Source organism: Pseudonaja textilis, chromosome 3, assembly GCF_049901715.1.
Source record: "Pseudonaja textilis isolate UNSWEBS1 chromosome 3, rPseTex1.2, whole genome shotgun sequence".
In the NCBI taxonomy this organism is placed as follows: Eukaryota; Metazoa; Chordata; class Lepidosauria; order Squamata; family Elapidae; genus Pseudonaja; species Pseudonaja textilis.
In genome coordinates this window covers 140,845,063-140,866,478 of record NC_141992.1, presented here as the reverse complement: position 1 = coordinate 140,866,478, position 21,416 = coordinate 140,845,063, and the positions used below count along the sequence as shown (strand labels likewise).

The window sequence follows — 21,416 nt, the reverse complement described above, 5'->3', positions numbered from 1 at the left end:
ATAGTTTAAACTATCCTACATATTCAATTTTTGTAGTCTCTACTATTGCGAATACTCTATGATGTTACTGAAGAAATCCTGGACTTTTGAGCCTGTAAAATATTATTGAGGTGAAATTTGCAACTTTATGGCAGAGCAAGAACTCTAGATGTGACTGGAGTTATAGATTACTGGAACTGCCCTTTTTCAGTTTGGATGACAGGAAAACTCATCCTATAATATAATCAGAAAAAGAACAAATACGTACATCAGCGTAATGTTAATATCAGACTAGGTCTGGAGAGACCCACATTTGAGCCATGGTATCTCCCTGAATGATTTTGGCCCAGTCACTCTCAGCCCATCCTACTTCGCAAGGTTGTTGTGGAGAAATACAATAATACTGCCTATCCCGGGTCCTTGGGAAGGACTCAATAGGTGGACTCAAATGCCAAATCCAGTTTGAAAATTTGGCTGACTATGCAATGGACCACAGTAATAGGTGCCTTGAATGTGATCCCAAAACAACTGGAGCACCACTTGAACATCATCAGCACTGACAAAATTACCACCAGTCAATCGCTTTCCTCAGAACAGCTGACATCTTGCAACGATCCCTCTAATGCTATCAAGCATTCACATCTGCCTATCCCACATCCTTGGGAAGGCCTTGATCATTGGATACAAATGCCAAACCCAGTCTGGCTAACTGTGTGCAATCCAAAAGAAAGAAAGCCAAGTTGCCTTAACTCCTTGAGAAAAAGCGAATTGGAAATCTACCAAATGGGTCACTATAAACATGGTGACCCAAAGGTGCTTTTTCAGGAGGCAACTGAAACTGAACTGTTTTTTTTCCCCTTCTTTGAAGATGTTTCGCTTCTCATCCAAGAAGCTTCTTCGGCTCTGACAGGATAGTGGGCAATGGAAGGGTTTATATTCCTTGCATCTTTTTAGTGAGTTGTTGAAGCCCTTGAAGGTTGATCTGTGTCCTCAGGGTCAGCTGAGTGGTGCTCCTGGTTCCTTTCCTCCTTTAACCCGCTGCCTGCATGGAGTATAAATCCTTCCATTCCCCACCATTTGGCCAGAGCTGAAGAAGCTTCTTGGATGAGAAGAGAAACGTCTTCAAAAGAAAAAAAAACCCAGAAAGTCCAGTTGCCTCCTGAAAAAGCACCTTTGGGACAACCATGACCTGGATCAGGGGGTCTCTAACCTTGGGGGCTTTCAGAACTGTGGACTTCAACTCCCAGAGTTCCTCAGCCAGCAAAGCTTAAAGTCACCAAGGTTAGAGACCACCACCCACCCACCCCGACCTGGATGACTTTGAGACTCTCTAAAGACCATATAAACGTGGCGACTTTGTCGAAGCTCAGGTCCCCAAGAAGTCCTTCCTAGTCGCTGGGGGGCGCTGTGGAAAGAGCGCTGTTCGAGGCGGTGGGTGTCGTGAGTTGCGCATCCGGAGGAAGCGAGGCTTGGCGTTCCCCCGTTCTAGGACTCCGGCTTACAATGTGGAACGTTCGGCACGGCTTGACGGCGGCTGCCGCTTTCGCTCTCACCTCGGCCAGGAAAGCGGCGAGTCCGCCTTGGTCGCTCCCCGCTTTGGGAGGCCCCTCCGGGGTAACGTGCCCCGGCTGTTCTCGGCCTCTGCACTGTTCCAGACGACTCTGCCGATCCCCTAGTGAGTTGCTCAGAAAGTTCCTGGTTAAAAAAAAGTGAGTGGATTCCCCCCTTCCTTTTGCCCCCGAACCTGAACGGGGTGCTGAACCGCGGAACGATAACGGTTTCGTGGCTAGGAGACGTTTGCCTCTCTGGCTGGAGAATTCTGGGAGTTGAAGTCCACAAGTCTTAAAGTTGCCAAGGTTGGAGACCTCTGCTCTAATCCTCCTATGCGGCTTGATAGGCAGCGTCGCCCTCCTGACTGAGATCCCTTTACAAACCCGGTCACCATTTTGCCTTCCGAATTATAGTCCTCCTGTTTGCTTGTTTTTTTCTTCTTGTTGACAGAAGCTTGATCCCGTTTCTCTGGAATGGGGGTCTTCAAACTTGACAGCTTTTAAGACTTGTGGACTTCGACTCCCAGAATTCCTCCTCCCAGTCATGTTAGCTGAGGAATTCTGGGAGTTGAAGTCCACAAGTCTTAAACTTGCCAAGTTTTGAAGAGCCTTGCTCTGGAACGTTTGATCCCTCGCCATTCTCTGAAATAATAGAGTGCAATAGGCATTGCACTTGCAGCTTTATCCCTCCTGTAACACAGAAACAAGCTGTACAGGCAGTCCTCAACTTACGACCACAAAAGAGCTCCAGAATTCAAGTTGCCAAGTGAGGGGGAGGTTTGTTCAGGGAGGTTTGCCCCAGTTTACGACTTTGCTTGCCACATTTGTTAAGCGGATCACTGCAGCTGTTAACATCGTCGTTAAATGAATCTGGCTTCCCTACTGACTGCAAAAGGGGAATCCCAGGACTCCAGGATGTTGTACCTGTCATAAATGCGAGTCAGTTGTCAAGCATCCGAATGTAAATCACGTGACTGTGGGAATACTGCAATGGTCCTAAGTGAGAAAAATGGACATTGCTCATTTTTTTCAGTGAGGTAACTTTGAATGGTCACTAAGTGCACTATTGCAAGTTGAGGATTGCCTGTACCGGGACTTAGTTACACGAAACTGGTTCTAAGTTAAAGGTAATTACAGCGCCGACCTTTGTGTGGTTTTAGAAAGCAGCCTCAGTGAGTCACTTGACTCATTTTAAGTAAGTAAGTTACACTGATTGGCACAATGCCTGCTTTAAATCAGGGGCCTTCAAACTTGACAGCTTTAAGACTTGTGGACTTCAACTCCCAGAAATCCTCCTCCTGTCATATTAGCTCAGGAATTCTGGGAGATGAAGTCCAGAAGTCTTAAACTTGCTAAGTTTGAAGACCCTTGCTTTAAATACTAGAGCATCTGACAATAATAAATAAATGCTTTATTGGCTGTTTAGCTGTTATTAATCAGTCTGTATGTGACATAGGTTGTTGTAAAATACTGAGTCTAAACTCATAAATTTTGGAGCTGTGAGTTTTGGATTGGAACCCTGAACTCCCATCTTCATTTGCTGAATTGATTTTTATTTGTGTGTGATATGAACCTTTCATGATTGAATTATTACTATGTTCTTAGTAAGGCAGTGTTTCTCAATCTTGGCAACTTTAAGATGGGTGCACTTGAACTCCCAGAATTTCCCAGATAACATGCATGCAAGCTGGCAATTTTGGGAGTTCAAGTCCACACATCTGAAAGTTGTCCAAGTTGAAAACTGCTATAAGAGGTAATAATAAATTATGGTTTAATGGTAACGCATGTCATGTTTGTTCATGAACAATGTATGAGTGAGTTTTGATAGCTTTATAAAGTATTTAATGCCCTTGTTAAAGTTATTTTTCAGCTAGATTTTGCAAAATAAAATAATGCATAAAATATTTTATAGTTATTAAAGCATACAATTATTTTCTGTCTCTAATCTTTAAAGGAAGAAGTTTTGGTATTCTAGTCCTACCCTTGGATCTGAAGTGGTAAGAACAAAAAATCCCTTAATCTAGAGGCAAAATTTCATAAATTTTGTATAATTTCTATACTGTATTATGATAATTGTACTAGATTATGTAGCTTTCTTGGGATTCAAGTAAACATTAAAATGTGACTTCCCCCAGAATTGCATAAAGCAATGGTAGCTATTTGTTTTCATTGAAGTTGTATTGTATTTCATACTGAATTAGAAATAAATAAATAATTGTTACGCTATTGTATTTTGTCATTTACTGTTTTCATCAGGGAGTGGTATAGGAATAGAATAAAGCCACATCAACACCTAAATAGCAGCATTAGGTTGTTATTTACAGATATTACAGGTTTAGTAAAAAGGACTCAAAATATTTACAGTGTAATTATAAATGTCTATGGAGATTTTCAGTCATCCAGGCCATGGTTGTCCCAAAGATGCTTTTTCAAGAGGCAACTAAACTTTCTGGGGGTTTTTTCGAAGACGTTTTGCTCTCATCCAAGAAGCTTCTTCAGCTCTGTGTGGATGGTGGTCTATTTGACATTTTTTTTTTAGATTTGACAATTTGTTTTACCATTTTTTTAGATTTATCAGATGTTTAGTAGGTATCCAATTATTTGTGATTATTTATGATTGATATACTTTACGTTTTTGCTGTTGTACTATATTTCCAGCTATGCAGCTCTTCTTCGAAAGGATATCTATATAAAAACATCAAAATTTAAGAATATAGGTATTTGAAATAACTATGCTGAAGTGTTGCTCATAATCAGGTTACATAGAAGAATTATGTCACTTCCATAAATTAATAGACATCTTTTTAAAAATATGATACTGTATATGAAGAGACGTGAGATAAACAAATATAATTGGGACTGTTACTTAATATTGAGTTATGACTGACCTCCGCTTAGAGGAGATGGTTCTTTTTAAAAACTAAAATATACTGAAATGTGATTGATTATTATAAATAATATTATAAATCCTTGAAATCTAAATTCAGCTGTATACTTATGAGATGTAATTGAAATTCAGCTCTTTGTTTCCTGTTTTCATTTCAATATTTATAGAATGGTAGGAATTGTTTCCACTTAATTATTATAGGGCAGCTTTGTATCAAAAGTACAGGAAAACAAGGGTAATGAAAAACAGAGAAATAGCAGCAGTTCTACTGGATCCTTAAAGAAATGCACTCCTGTCTAAAAAGTTATGCCCAATGCCAAAAATGTTTGTTTTATGCAATCTCTTGTTTTTTAAAGCTGTGCAAACCCTCCAGCTTGACAGATGTTTTAAAGCTACGACCTCCAAAGATCAGAAAACAAGATAGCATTCGTAAGAAAACTTTGGACGTTCTGTTTTTTCAAGCTGTGAGGGACCTACTGGGCACCCCTCTAGCTGGCCAAGAACTTTATGATCTCAATGTGGAAGTGTTTAAGGCAAGTATAAATCATATCAGTCCAGCAAAATCCTTTAATTATGTGTCCAAGCAGAAACATCTGATATTGCAATTGCGTCCAGGAAACTGTGCAGATGTTGCTGTGATTTATTTTATTGCATTGGATTGCATTGAGAGCTGTTTTACATATATTGCTTATGGTTTATTGCCGTTATTTATTGCATTGTACAGCGAAGGTATCAAGGACAGTTGTACTACATTGTCAATCACAGGTGGGAAACGATGGTCCGTTTATGACTTGAGGATTTCAACTCCCAGAATTCTTGAGCCAGCATGGCTGGTTCAGGAATTCTGGGAGTTGAAGTCCACAAGTCACAACAGCTCCATTGTGAGCCACCTGTGTTATAAATTGATAATGCCATTTTATACCATTCCTGCGTATGCTTTTACATTTAATTTGCAATCCTATTCAGCTGGAAGTTATGGAAGAGAAGCTCAGTAGACACAGATGTACCATTACTCATGATCTACTAGCAGGAGGGCTTAAAACAGAATATTCCTTTAATATATTAGTAATAGATAGATAGATAGATAGATAGATAGATAGATAGATAGATAGATAGATAGATAGATAGATAGAAAGATAGAAAGAAAGAAAGAAAGAAAGAAAGAAAGAAAGAAAGAAAGAAAGAAAGAAAGAAAGAATGAATTAATTCTGTATTGGACACATAAGGTGATTGGACACACAAGGAATTTGTTTTGATGCTAATGCTCTCAGTATACATGAAAGAAAAGATACATTCGTCAAGAGTCAAGAATCATCAGGTACAACACTTAATGACAGTCATAGGGTACAATAAGCAATCAAATCGTACTGGGAAACAGTCAATATAAATCATAAGGATACAAGTGACAAAGTTATAATCATACAGTCACAAGTTGGGGAGCTGGTGATAAGGAGTGATGAGAAGATTAATAGTAATGCAGACTTTGTAAATAGTTGGTCAGTGTTGACGGAATTATTTGTTTAGAGGAGTGATAGCGTTCGGAAAAAAAAAAACTGTCCTTGTGTCTAGTTCTGGTGTGCAGAACATTGTTCTGAGGGAAGGAGTTGAAACAGTTTATGTCCGGGATGTGAGGGGTCTGTAAATATTTTCACAGCCCTCTTTTTGACTCATGCAGTATACAGGTCCTCAATGGAAGGCAGGTTGGCAGTAATTGTTTTTTTCTGCAGTCCTAATTACTCTCTGGAGTCTGTGTCTGTCTTGTTGGGTTGCAGAACCAAGCCAGACAGTTACAGAGGTGCAGATGACAGACTAATGGTCATAGATAAAGGCTTCAAAAAATCCTTATTACAAGAATGGTATCTCCTTGAGAGAGGCTATTACAGGTAATCCTCAACTTACGTTCATTTACTGACCATTTCAAAGTTACAACAGCACTGGAAAAAAAGTACCTTTTTCATGCACTTAGGACCGTTGCAGCATCCTGAACAAAATTCATATTGGTTCATATTTATGACGGTGGCAGTATCCTGAATTCATGCGATCCCCTTTTGCAACCTTTTGACAAGCAAAGTCAATGGTGAAGCCAGATTCAGTTACCATATTACAACAATATTACTAACTTAATATTAATTAAGATTCACTTAACCGCTGTGGCAAAAAAGACCGTAAAATGTGACAAAATTCACTTAACAAATGTCTTGCTTACCAACATAAATTTTGGGCTCAATTGTGGTTGTAAGTTGAGGACCTCCTGTACTTTTCCTTACATTGGTGCTTAACCCTACATTCTTTTTTTGCTCTTCTGTTAGTGCAGGGGTCTCCAACCTTGGCAACTTTAAGCCTGGCGGATTTCAGCTCCCAGAATTCCCCAGCATGGCTTAAAGTTGCCAAGGTTGGAGACCCCTGTGTTAGTGTGTTATATTCAGTATACATTGATTTTCTCTGATTTAAAATCCAAGTGTACGGGTAATTTGCTTTTGTCATTGGAGAGTTGGGGTATGATACTTTCAGATGTTTTTAACTGTGTTTATAACTATTTCATTTCTATATATCCCATGAAATATATAGAAATGTATTGACATCTAGATTTCTTCAACACGTAATTAATAGTGTAATTTCCATTGATGTTCATCAGAATCAGCATTAAACTCAATTGTATCTGCAATATTGGAACCTCCCTACTTTAAAATGGAACTTATATCGCTTGGGGAAACTGTATCCATATATAACGGACAGCTTCTTCCATTTTCTTGCAGAACAATTATCCTTCGATTTATATCCTTTTTCTTTCTTGGTTAATAATTCCCTTTTAAATGTCTGTGAAGTAGAAATATATCTTCTTTCCACTGCCAACAGTTGAGATGGTAGCACTGTTTTTAATAGCAAACTCTTTCACTTGTGCAGATTTGAGATAGAATTGTCTGTAGCGCTCCTTTCAAATGTGAAATCTGCATTTCAAGTGTAGCATTGTAAATTTTTTAGGCTTCCCTCACATCAGATTTTGCAATATGTCGCGTATATTGGAAGAGTTCCGGCAATGCAGAAAAGGATGAATATATTCAGCAAGCCCTACAGAGAAAAGCATCATATATTAGGTACTAGTATGGCCTATCTATGGTCAAGAAAACTTCCCTTAAAGAATTGGCTGATTTTGGCCTGTAGAATGTGGTGGTGGGGGGATACTTATATAGAAAAATACAGTGGCCCTCCTTCACATTTTGACACCCAGAATTAACAGAATAATGGCCTACAGGTCGTTCTCACTTTACAACTATTCATTTAGTGACTGTTGGAAGTTACAATGGCACTGAAAAAAGTGACCTGTGACTGTTTTTCACACTTGTTTGACCATTTCAACATCCCCATTATTGGTCATGTGATCAAAATTTGGTTGCTTGGCAACTCTCCTGTATATATTGCACTGTCCCGGGGTGGGGATGGGGGGAGCAGGGAGGTCATGCAATCACCATTTGTAACCTCCCCAGCTGGCTTCTGACAAGCGAAGTCAGTGGAGAAAGCCAGATTCACTTAATGACCACATGATTCACTTAACAATTGAAGCAATTTGCTTAACAACTCTGGCAAAAAAAGGTAATAAAAAGGGGGGAAACTCATTTACCCACTGCCTAGCTTAGTGACAGAAACTTTAGGCTTAATTGTGGGTATAAGTCGAGGATTATGTGTATTTATAACTTAAACCTATTCCCTCCATCTTTAAAAGAGAAGCTTGCAGAAAATACTTTTAGGTTGCCTTCATACATAATAATGTAGATGTTAAAAAAAAATTTTCTTTCTAGACATCTTCTGGTATCCTATCGTATCCGGGTAAATGTTCCTTCAATAACATTTGTTAGGGACAGAGAAGAGGAGGCTATAAGAGAGGTAAGAAATTTCCTATATGTCTGTGTTTTTAGGGTAATTTAACTGAAGTTCTTTCCTTTAAAATTGTAGAAAGAGTCACAACCTTAAGATAGCTAAAACTTACTATTTAAATATATACAGTTTACATTTATATTAAATGTTTACAGTATATGTATAATATGTATGTAAAGTACACTTTGTAAAGGTAGAATAACATAATTAGGAGGAAAAAGCTGTCTGCACAAGAGACCACCAAGTTTGTTAAAGAACCACAGGGCTCATTCTGATTACTATCTGGTGCTGAGTTACAAACAGTTGCAGCAAGACCAGCTACTGCAACAGTCATACATTGCTTCACAGACACCCAGTGAGACTTGCTGTGACCTACGTTAAGGTACCTGTTGGAGAATAGCAATAGCATTTAGACTTATATAATAGTGCTTTATAGCACAATGTAGAAGCATTATTTGCATATTGCCCCCAACAATCTGGGTCCTCATTTTACCGATCTTGGAAAGATGGAAGGCTAAATCAAGCATGAGCCCCATCAGAATCGAACTCCAGGCTGTGGGCAGAGTTTGTCTGCAACACTGCACTTTAAGCAGTTTTATTTGTGGAGCAAAGTGGAGGAAGCACTTGCACGAGGAATACGACCATAATCTCCAAAACCTAACTCCCACCTCCCAAGGCTCAAGATCTCATTATCTGGAGTTTTGTAATCCTTTGGGTTTATGCTGGAACAGAACTCATGTGAATGAGAGCTACTTATATATTTGGCTACAGTAAAATCTTAAGCAACCCCCTCAAAGATTCCTTTTTTAATAGTAATTTTATTAAAGATTATAATACATTTTTAAATGTAGGAGAATAAAGAGACCAGGTGCAGAAAAGAAACAAAAAAGGAAAAGGAGAAAAGTAAGAACATAGTTTTTTTAAAAAAGAAAACTAATATATAAAGAAATGACATAGTATAATCACAAGGATAATTTTTTTAGTACTTTATCACCTTCTCTTAAAATATAACAAATGATCTCTTCTTTCCATAAAGCCTCCGATAACACTTTGTCATTTAGTCCTGGTGTCAATAAAAGTCCATTAAGGATTATTAGAGATGACAACACATCTATTTTAACCTAGATCAAATACACCAACTTTATGTTCCTTTAACTTCAAACAATCGTAATCTTTAATCCTTTCTAGGCTAGAACTTGATTTCTTTTCATTATTTTTTCTTGGTCCCTTCTCATGAGATTCTTCAAAACTCTAACAAACCTTCCTCTTTTGTAAACCCAATAAAGGAAAATTATCCTCTTGGTTTGTTATTTGTATATCCCTTGTAACTGTTAATACATCAGCCTATTTCTTTTGTATGTCCAGAGTAGCATCTTTTTCCATATCTTTCTTGTAGCCTGGCATTTATAAATCCAGTTTCAACTTAGTCTCAGCCTTGTCAGATGTAGTCAAAGGTAGATGTTTCTGCTGATGCTATTAAAATTAACTTCTGAGTCTGTTCTTCAAAAATATCCTTCAATATGTTCAAAATTTAAAATATTTTGCTTTATTTTGTAACTAAGTCATTTAGGTGTCCCTTCATTATAATATTTAGCACCCTCTAATGTTCAGTTTTTTTAAAACCTTGTTTTTAAAAAAAATAAAAGAAAGAATTTTCCCACTATGAGGATTCTTTATGATAAATTCCAAAAGCTACCCTTAGTCCATTTGAATTTTCTAAAATTACAGTTTTAATCATCTTTTTGCTGTTTATCCTCCTTGTTTAAGTTCTTCAACTTGCAGTTCAATTTTTTCATTAAGGATTGAGGGAAACTCATCTGTTGTTATCAATATAATAGAATTTTTTATTGGCCAAGTGTGGTTGGACACACAAGGAATTTGTCTTGGTGCAAATGCTCTCAGTATACATAAAAGAAAAGATACATTCGTCAAGAATCATAAGGTACAACACTTAATGATAGTCATAGGGTATAAACCTGTCAATCCAAAGGTTTCTACTTTTAAAAAAAAATTAAAACAAAAGAGTTTTCCCATGGGAAGGATTTGTTATAATTAATTCCAAAGAGGACTTAGTCCATTTGTGACTTCCCAAAATCAAAGTTTTAATCATCTTTTTGCTGTTTATTCTGCTCCCCCCCTTTTAAAAAGTTATTCAACCTATAGTTAAAAAAAATCTTTTGTTAAAGATAGAAGGAAACATCTGGTGCTATCAAACTTGTTATCAAACTTATCATTCCCAAAGGTTTCTAATAGCTGAAAAGCAGAAATTTCTGAAAGTGTGTCGGACACTAATTGAAATTAGGTCCAAAATGAATACAAATTTATTTCATGTTACTTCTAAACAAGTATCAAGGCAAATTGATAATAGATAAGAATCAATGGAATTCAAGGAGGGTTGGGCTTAGATCTCTTGTGAGCGTGAAGGGATTCTAAATTGATGATGTGCTTAAGCCTTCTCTTGGGCCCTGCCTGGTCATCTCCTACAAAATGATTACAAAGGAAAGTATGCAAATATAGCATCTTTAAAGTACCAACTGTAGTTGAGGTCTCATTTCCCAAAGCTCTAAGCATGCTGAAGATTGCTGTTTTCTGTTCTCTTTGAGAAGAGCAGAAGTCTGGAGCATTTGTTGGTGATCTCAAGCCTTCCCCTTGTCCGGAAAGGAATTATCGAAGAGCCATTCTACTCACTGGCTCTTCATTCTGCCACAATCATCTTCAATTCACCATTTCTTCCTCTGGAGGTCCTACAACTTTCCCAAAGGCTTTTAATACTTTAATTATTTCCATAAAATGATACAGATTTCATCTCTTTGTGCCTTGAAAAAAATTAGATGGACCACAAGAAAAGTTTTTCAAAATAAGTGGAAGTCTTCCTTTTAACATTGTGTCATGCTTGAAGCCAACACACAAAATGTATGGAATTTAGAATTTATTCTTTATATTCTGATTGTGAACAGAACAGTCTTATTTCTGGACAATTTCAGTGTTTTCTTTCCTTTTACATTGGTACAGGTTGAGAAATTATTGGCAATTGCTGACATGGGGCCTGAAGAAGAAGAAAATGAATTAATTGAGAATGATTTCAGGTAAATTAGTCGAGCAAGTGCATTCCTGAGGTAGTGAAAAATACTTAACGACCGCAATTGAGCCAAAAATTTATCTTGTTAAGTGAGAAATTTGTTTTGTCCCACTTTATGACTTTTCTTGCCACATTTGTTAAGTGAATCACTGTAGTGGTTAAATTATTTGACATAGCTGTTAAGTGAATCTGGTTTCCCCATTCACTTTGCTTGTCAGAAGGTTGCAAATGACTCCAGAACACTGCAACCGTCATGAGTCAGTTGTCAAGCATCCAAATATAAATCACCTGTCTATGGGGATGCTGCAACAGTCATAAGTGTGAAAAATGGTCATGAGTCACTTTTTTCAGTGCTGTTGTAAGTTTGAATGGTCACTAAATGAACCATTGTAAATCGAGGAGTACCTGTATCTATTAAAATGCCTTTTACTAGAAGACTATAGAAATGTCCAGTTGTGCAGTTGAACGGCTGATTATATAGCACAGTTTTTCTATTGTTATCCCCTCTTTTAACTACAGGGATGACTTAAAAACTCTGGGAGGGTAAGGGACACTTCCCCAAGTGGTACAAATTGCAGGGGATCCGGAAAAATCAGGATTATATGCAAACATCAGATATCTTAGGCCTGTATGTGTCATTGTTTACTCCATTTCCTGCAGTGAGGAAAGATCCATCATGGCTGATACCCATGCAGAGCAATCCACCCACGCCAATCTATTTGGAATTGATCATAAAGCATTAAACAAGCAAATAATGGATTACAAAAAAATGAAAAAGAAGGAGGTACTGGAAGGGACTTCAGTCCTAGAGACACAGTTGGCTGAGATACGGCAAAAGAAAATGAAGAGGAAGAAAGCTAGGAAAGTTTACAATGACGACCTTAATCCTGAGGAATATTTGATGGAGAGATACAGCAAAGATTATTGGGACAATGAAGTTTCATCTTCAGAGAATGAGGAGCTGGAGTACAAGCCAAAGGAAGATGGTAATGAATTGGGAAAAGAAAAGTAGAACGCTCAACTTTAAATGAATTTTATAAAACTATGGGTCACTTTGAACTACCCCATTACAAAAGATTCAATCATTGCCTTGCTGAATGGTGAAAGTTTCCCTCATTTCTCTTCTCCTTTATGATTCATTTCCCCTTTTTCTTATTTATAGAACCATAGTTTGTTGTTATATCCCACTCTGACAGCCTATGATTAGTTTTATTAAAATTGACTTGTTAACCTGCTTTACTCTTGTGGAATCTTTTGAGTTAGATGAACTCTGAAAAAGTAGATAGGCCTTGACCTACAGCCACAATGTAGCCTAAAATTTCCATTGCCAAGCAAGACACTTAAATGAGTTGTGCCCCACTTTTTTCATATTTTTTTTCCCCACGGTTAAGCGAATCATGCAGTTGATAAGCAAATTTGGTTTCTACATTGACATTGTTATTGGAAGCCAGCTTGGAAGGTTACAAATGGTGATCACATGACTCCAGGAAACTACAACTATCATAAATATATGCCAGTTTCCAAGCAACTGAATTTTGATCGTGTGACCGTGGTGATGTAGGTGTGAAAAACAGGCATAAATCCCATTTTTGGCACTTTGAACGGTCACTAAATGAATTGTAACTAACTGTAAATCAACAACTAATCTTGTTTTAATGTGTAGTCTGACTTGCTAATTGTAAAGACAAGGTAGACAAGGCGGATCATAATATGTCATTTCATTGTCAATGTTGTCTGCCTCCTGAAAGCCTTGTTATGAGTTTTCATACATTAGAATTAGTCTTGTGCTCAAGAGCTAATGATTAGCCTAGCGTAGTGATGGTGAACCTCTTCATTGTAGTGTGCCGAAAGCACACGTGCTGGCACCCACCATGCAATGTGCCCCACCCCCTGCGCATATGCGTGCAACACCCCCGCCCCCTTACCTGCACTGTGCGTGCGCACACCTCCCAGCTGATTTTTGGCCTGTTTGAGGCTGTATTCGCCCTCCCGGAGGCTTGAGGGAAGCCTTTGTAGCCTTGGGAGGTTGAAAAACGGGCCTGTTTTGGCACATCCAGGATTTCCAGAAGGCCCATTTTTCAACCTCCTGAGGCTGCAGAGGCTTCCCTTGAGCCTCTGGGAGGGCGAAAATGACCTTCCCCGAGCTCCAGAGGCCCTTTGAAGGCTGAAAATGGGCACTTCCGGTATTTCCAGAAGGTCCATTTTTTTTGGCCTCCCGAGGCTGCAGAGGCTTCCCTCGAGCCTCGGAGTGTGTGTGAAAACGGCCTCAAACGGGCTGAAAATCAGCTGGGTGGTGCACACATGCACAGTGCAGGTAAGTTTGGCTGGGGTTTGCATGCCCGCAGAAATGGCTCTGCGTGCCACCTGTGCCATAGGTTCGCCATCACAGGCCTAGCACCTTCTGAGTATTCCACAGCAGCGGGAATTGCTCAAGGATCCTCATCTACCAGTATATGCAATAATGTTGGATATTATTTTAGCATCAAATGGATAGTTCATTTCAGTGGCAGCACCTGACATCTTGTGTGCGCTGCATGTGTCCGTGTGTTGCAGATTTTAGGCTAAGCAGTGTCAGGGTAGATGTTGGGTAGATGATCACTAAGGAATGCTTGGACTTCAGGTTAGACAATTTTGTATAGTGGTTAAAAGACACCAAGCTAGAAACGGGGAGACTGTGAGTACCAGTCCCTCCTTATCTGGCTAATCTTCGATTAATCAATCTCTCAGCCCTCGGAAGAAGACAAGGGCAAGCTGCTTTTAGAAAATGGTACCAAAACCCCCACAATGGCTGATTCCTAGCTATCATATCACAAATCGTACAGGAGCCCTGGTGGTTAGAAGGCAGTATTGCAGGCTAATTCCACTCGCTGCCAGGAGTTCGATTCTCAGCGGCTCAAGATTGACTCAAATTTCCATCCTTCCAAGGTTGGTAAAATGAGGACCCAGATCGTTGGGGCAATATGGTGACTCTGTAAACCGCTTAGAGAGAGCTGTAAAGCACTATGAAACAGTATATAAGTCTAAGGGCTAGTGCTATTAGGAGTCCAGATTGATTTGAAGGTACCCACAAACAACTTTTTAAAAAAATGACAAGGACAAACAACCTCCATCATAATGTCCAGAATGCTGTAGGGCTTCATTCATACAGATACTAAGAGTTGAACTTAAAACTTGAAGATGTCTTTGGCTTTTGACCAATACATGTTTGAGTGGTTTTCCAATTGGCAAAATTGTATAAGATAGCAAACCATCCATCTTCCACAGTGGTCCTGCAAGATTCTTTTGCCCAGTGAGATTCCAGAAGGAAAGTTCTAGCAAACGATGTCCACCATTCTCCCAGATGTAAACCAGATGCTACGTAAGAAATAGCAAACCTTATTTATTCTTGCATTATTTCTAAAAGAGTGATGACAAAACATTTTTGATCTCAGGGATGCTGCAATGGTCATAAATGTGAGTAATGGTCATAAGTGCCCTTTTTCAGTGCTGTTGTAGCTTCGATAGGTCACTAAATAAATGGCTGCACACCACCTGTCTAGTACTCAAGTTACTACCTAGAGAAAACGAGATGCAATATACAGTATAATCATAAATAAGGATACACTCACTAGGTAGCATTTCTGCAGCTTGCAGGGATTATATTAGCAGCAGTGATCAAGCATCAGCATTATTCTGAATCTCGGTTTTCTGACCTTTAGTATAACTGCATCCAAAAATGCCGCCTTCTCCAATTTAATTTACTCCCAAAGTGGCACTAATATTTTAACCTTTTTTAAAAAAAAATCTGCAAACTAAGAGATTCCATTTCACATGCTCGCCTGAATTCAGCGGGTCTTAGAGATTATACAACCGATACTTCATTTACTACTGCAGCAGCCATTCCGGCCGAACCCGAAATCAGCCCAGAAATCCAACGGAAGCGTCCCGCCTCCGAAGCCTCTTTCATTTAATAGCTGGCGGTCAAGGCCGCCATTGGATGAAGCAGGAGTGACGCGTCCGATTTCCGCCGCTCGCCCGGGACGCCACCTGCTGGCAGCCGAGCGTTAACGCTACCGCCCCAGCCTTTTCATGGGCGAAGAGGGGCTGCGGGAAGAAAGTTTTGTCTGCGCGACTTTGCGGCGCTCGATTTTTCAGAGTTCACCTTCCCTTGTGAGTTGCATCTCCTAACGTGACTTCGTTGCGTATCTTACTCATCCCAGCCACAAACAGTGGCGGCGGGACCGTTCCGATCCCGTGTGCTTTTTTGTCAGAAATGGTGCAGGGTCTCCTGCTTGGGCGGTGTGGGTGGGTGGGTTGGACTAGATGACCCACAAGATCCCTTCCAACTCGAATCTAATCTTAATCCTGCCTTGCTTTTGCGTGTTCCAATTTCGGAAAGGTCCCTTTGCGCTTCCCAGCCGAGCCGGTACAGTCGGTGGCTGAATCTTTCCCCCTCAAATCCAAGAGAAGCTGTTCCCTTTCTTCCACAGGGTGCTGGGGATAAAGGAGGATAAAAGCCGATCGCAGCCCCGGAGGCTTCGGGGTCAACCACGGGTCCTTGTCCGAGCGAGTTTGGCGGTGCCTGGAGTGGATTGGCGTGCAAACGGCGGCGGCGTGGGTGCAAGCTTGTTAAGAGTATGTGTGGCTTTCCACAAAACAGCAACCCCAAACAAGGACAATTAACTGCCGTGATACGAAAAGGTTTAAAGCAGGCTTTTTTTAAAAAAAAAAACTGGGTCACTAAAGATGGGTAAACTTCAACTTGCAGAATTCACACATGTTAATAGCGGCCAGGTTTGAGAAACGCTGCTTCCAACTATCTTGTGTGGAGATTCTCAAATCATGCGGGTCGTGGTTATCCAAAAAGATGCTTTTTTCCCAAAAAAAACTTAAAAAAAAGACATCTGGACTTTCCCGGTTTGACTTTTCCCTTTGAAAACGTTCTAGCGAAACGTTTTCATGAGGGAAAAGAATCGTCTGATGGCCTTTTGGGAAAAGGCGCCTTTGGGAGACGCTGCTTTGGACCGACGTTCTCCAAACCTTGCAATAAGGTTTCTAACTAGGCGCCCAAGGAGTTTGGTTGCCTCCAGCAGTTGCAAACCATCCTCCCCATCCCGCTTCCGCCTGCTCCGGGGGAAGCGACCCCCGCCGAAAGAGCGGGTGGGCGATTCGGGGTGCAGTCCGTTGCTTCCACAACCACAGGCATGGCCTCCCCTGTCCCCGGCATTCATAGAATAGAGAACGCGGCTCTAGGAAATACAATCGCTAACACGCAAGTTCAGGGTTCGTGTGTATTTTCAGGATTAGCGGGAAAGCGCCTGTTCTTTGGAGGTAGCGTGGGGCACTTGAGACTCAAGCTACAGACCCCCTCAAGAAACGTGTAGATTATGCGGTTTGTTTTCTTTTTCATTATTTACTCCGATCTGACCAATTATGTTCACTGGGAATTATTTGCCAGGTTTGTAGCGGGATTCGCACGGTGCACCCAAGGCAAGTTCGCTAAACCAACCCGTTCTTGCCGTTCATGCAACACGCTCAGCCTTCTTGTGGGTCGTGTGAATCCAGTGGATCTGCACAGCTTCTTCACAGTTCGGTGCCGGTTTTTAGTATGAAATCGTACTGGGTTAAACGAGATTTACTCCTACCTAGGAAATCTGCCAGCGCTGCAGTAGTAAACATGCATAGTATTGGAATTTACTTTCGACTAAATAATTACAACAATTACAATTCCTTATGATGAAATTGGTCTAGCTGCAGACAGGATTTTGAACAATCCTTTCCTTTCACATTTAGATGTTATAATGGAAGAGTTTATATATTAACTGTTGTAATTCTAGGTTGTGATCTGGTTACAAGTATTTTAATACAGGAGACTTTATTTATTGTTTATAAAAAACGGATTACACATATGCAGCAAATATTGACGACCTGCAGTACAATTAAATTTTATCAATACAATCAAAGATCAGCAATAACAAAGAGAATAAAACAAGAAATGAAAGATTAATAAAACATCCAACCTTATCACTTATTTACTAATTATAGCTGCATTTTCACTGCAGTTACACGCTAACATTCAAGTAGATAAAAAGCGGGCAGCTTTTGTGCAGAAGTTAATCCAGTAGACTACAGAAAATTCGCTTTGGATTGAAATTTGGAGAAATGTCTTTATCATTAAGGATACTGTGACAGTAGATCCTGTTAGTTGGAGATGGCAGGCTTGACCTAACCGTAAGTCTTCTGAAAAAGTCTCAACAACTATCTTGGAAGATGTTTGATTTCCAAACTCTCTATGTGAAGATTTAGCCTACCTGCAAAGATCAGCAACAGAACAGAACCGGGGAATCCAATATGTCATAAAATACCACCTGTTGTACTCTCCCCAAATTAAAACTAAATATGATTGAGATTTGAGAACACTGACACATTTTACAAGATTACAGGAATCTAGCCCATAATTTCAGGAGAAAATTTCAGCTACATTGAAAAAAAAATGAGAGTAAAGGACTATCTGGGAATTGAAAATATTGTTCACGTCTCACAGTGGCCATAAATTATTGTTTACACATTGCAATGTTCTGCTCATGTATTAAGCAAAAGTAAACTGGACATACTGATTTACCTAGACAATTTATACGCTGCCAGTTTAACATTTCTGGGTGATTAAATCATAATGTAACAAATGCCATTTAAAAAAGTAAGGAAAGTAAGCATGAAAAATTAAAACAAATATTGAATATTCAAATACTCAAAGCCCTGGATGAAAATGTATACATGCGTTTAGGCTCTTAGAGAAGAGAATTCACGAACCAAGACCCTTATTTTATGACTATGGGCTTCTTACTAATGCAGAATTAAATCAATAATTTTTTTAAGTTCCTGGTTTGAAACATAATATAAAATCAACATAAAAGAGTAAGTTAGAAGAGTTGGTGTATAATTTAAGTACATATACTGTATGACGTGAGTAATTCAAATTTTGTAGAGTTGTATATGCTCTTTCATTTAATTTCAGTATGATTGAAAGATATTTTAGTACATTTATACCAGCAGACCTGGTTCTACCAAAGGTGAGGTTGCAATTACCTTGCTTGCTTTTCAGCTGGTGTTTCCACTTTAGTAATAAAGAATGTCCTTTTTTTTCTCTCTTTGCAGGTCTGCAAAATGGCAGAAAGACCTATGTGGGAACAAATTGGAACAAGTTTTGTACAGCTGTATTATCAACAGTTTGATACCAATAGGGAACAATTAGGTGCCCTTTATGTATGTATCTCTTTACTCAAACAATGATTATCCTGTTGATGCAATTAATGGATTATTGGCTTGACGGGGCTGTTGTTTCTACTAAAGCAGCAAAAGTTGTAGTTTAGGGGTGTCAAATTCGCATTGTAATGTGATGTGTTGCAACTTTCCCTCCCCTTTGCTAAACCAGGCATGGGTGTGGCCAGTGTGTAACGCATCCGAATTTGACAGTCCTGTTGTATTTCGAAGGTCTAATTATGAGCCATGGTGGTGCAGTGGTTAGAGTGCACTACTTCTGCTGACTTCTGCCTGCCAGATGTCTGCAATTTAGCAGTTCAAATCTCACCAGGCTCAAGGTTGACTCAGCCTTCCTTCTTTCCAAGGTCGATAAAATGAGGACCCAGATTGTTGGGGGCAATAGGCTGATTCTGCAAACCACTGTAAAGCGGTATATAAGTCCAAGTGCTATTGCTATTTCTCAGGAAGAGTTTGAAATTACAGTAAATAACCTCTCCCAAAGATTTTGCACCCAGTTTAGAAATTATGAAGGCCAGTCTCTCCCCTTGCAGTCATGACCATATTTTGGGCATTGGGCAGGGCGCCCACATTTACAGCTAGTTGCAGTATCCTGTAGTCAAGTGACCATGATTTACAATGTTTTTGCCGAAAACCTGTGTTTATTTCCATTGCTTGGCAAAAATGCCCCATAGCTTAACAATTAACCATAAAAAAGGTTGTATAATTGCCAAGTCACGTGAATAACTTACTTTATGATCATCATGAGTTATGACCATAATGGGCAGGCTCTATTAGGATCATAAGTTGAGGGCTTTCTGTAGCTGCTTCACTTTCTTTTGCTTCATGTTGGCCAGAGTAGAAGTTTGGAAGCTTGTTCTCAGTAGGCAGTTTGGCCTTTGTGTTTATATAACTCATGTTTTTTTTGGATTGGTATGGCTGGTGAGCTCTTCTTAGTAGGTGCTCTGGGAGTTTTTGGGTTGAAATCCAACTCCTTTTTATGGCTTTCGGTCCATGTCCGTTATATTAGCATCTCTTTTGCTGCTACACTATCTTTGCTCCCATTAACCTTGTGAGTGTGCAAAATGGAGATTAAATCTAGCAACCAGAATGGACAGTCTTTTTATTTTCTGGAGTGGGATGTATAGGCTAAACTTTTAAGAAATTTCTGTCAAGTGCTCAATGAAGGAATTGAAGATATCAATGGCAAAATATTGGATATTGGTACATAATGTTTCTGTTTTCTTTTTTGGTGTCTCCAGCTTCTCCTTTTCTTCCTTCTCTTGACTGATGCTGATAAGAATAATTTGTATTTATCATTCCGAGGTCTAATACGTATAAAATATTGCAATGTCTTGGGAGTGTGTGAGGATAGTTCATTGAGGAATTCTTGCCTGAGGCTAGATCATTTATTTGTATATTTTCTTTCCTTTGATAATTTCAATATGCACGTTTACTAAAACATGTCCCTGTTTCATAGACAGATGCTTCTTGTTTGTCTTGGGAAGGTCAGCAGTTCCAAGGAAAAGCTTCAATTATGGAAAAATTGATGGTATGTTATTTATCTGCTAAAATACATAATTGATTAATGTTATCTGTAACATTTCATGCAGCGATTTTAAATAATTATTTGGAAAATGCTTTCTTTTTGGGAAGGCCAGATAAGAGTTCTTATGGATTCCCTTGTTTTCTATGGTTATGTGGTATCTTCTTAGGAATTTAATTTTTTTTATAACAGACACTTCCTTTCCAAAAAATTCAGCATAATATAACATCCCAGGATCATCAGCCAGCTCCTGACAATTGTATCCTTAGTATGGTTGTTGGCCAATTGAAGGTGAGATTTGTTATTGTTTTATCTTTGGTTAAGATCTGTTCAAAGTTTCTAAGACATAACATAAAAGCCAGAATATTAAGGCATCCCAAGTGCATTTAAACTGTTTGTATAGTATTTTTCTCGAAGTATGTTAGTTGCAATATAATGCACATGCTAGCTTTATCAAAATATGACACCAGATGCAGAACAATCTTATCAAAAACATTAAATCCTTTTTGATGTATTTCTGTTGAATTCGGTGAGCTTCAAAAATGCATGCATTTGGCTTGCTATTTTATCTGTCATATTTAAATTACTGTGTAGAATTTATTTATGTGTTAAACCGCTAACATTAAGCTTGTATTCTCTCATGGTAGGTGGACAATGATCCAGTAATGGGATTCCACCAGATGTTTGTTCTCAAAAACATGAATGACAAATGGATTTGTTCTAATGACATATTTAGGTTGGCTCTGTATAATTTTGCCTGAAATTTCTGCTCTTGTTTTACACTTACAAATATCATAATAATGTTGGTTCTAAGTGTTAAGTTATTTTCTTTCTGTAACTGCAACTGAAAAGCATTTATCTTCTATTAATTGAAATCATTTAAAATAGTTGCAGTATTACACATCCTTTACTGTAAAACATTTAATATTTTATATGAAAATAGTTTGTCTATTTTAATTATATGAAGTTTGTGGAGACAACACAGTGTATCAGTGCATACACTTTTCTTATACAAACAACAGTTTGGCAATAAAATAATTTGCATCGGGCTTTAGTGAACAAAAAGAATTGTTATGTATAAATACCTTTTTTTCACATGATTCAAATTTAATAATATTTTCATGTTATTTCTTAATAATGTGATATTTACTCAGTAATAATTAAAAAAAAAAAAATTAGAAAAAAAACCCCCCAACAACCCCCCCCCCCCCCCCCCCCCCCCCCCAACCAAAAAAAAAAAAAAAAAAAAAAAAAAAAAAAAAAAAA

The 21,416-nt window shown here is 38.8% G+C and overlaps 2 protein-coding genes across 2 annotated transcripts; both read left to right on the top strand.

The window, feature by feature from the left end:
* The first annotated feature begins 1,318 nt into the window (after nt 1-1,318).
* Nucleotides 1,319-12,603, top strand: RBFA (ribosome binding factor A). The gene is made up of 7 exons (XM_026699495.2): nt 1,319-1,688; nt 3,484-3,526; nt 4,773-4,949; nt 7,399-7,511; nt 8,214-8,298; nt 11,302-11,375; nt 12,029-12,603. The coding sequence occupies exons 1-7, from the start codon at nt 1,483-1,485 to the stop codon at nt 12,378-12,380; spliced, it is 1,050 nt and encodes a 349-aa protein (XP_026555280.2). The 5' UTR covers nt 1,319-1,482; the 3' UTR covers nt 12,381-12,603.
* Nucleotides 12,604-18,508: 5,905 nt separating this feature from the next.
* LOC113435406 (nuclear transport factor 2-like) lies at nt 18,509-21,275 on the top strand. Its single transcript, XM_026699168.2, has 4 exons — nt 18,509-18,610; nt 20,085-20,156; nt 20,343-20,441; nt 20,798-21,275. The coding sequence occupies exons 1-4, from the start codon at nt 18,512-18,514 to the stop codon at nt 20,909-20,911; spliced, it is 384 nt and encodes a 127-aa protein (XP_026554953.1). The 5' UTR covers nt 18,509-18,511; the 3' UTR covers nt 20,912-21,275.
* The last annotated feature ends 141 nt before the right edge of the window (nt 21,276-21,416 follow it).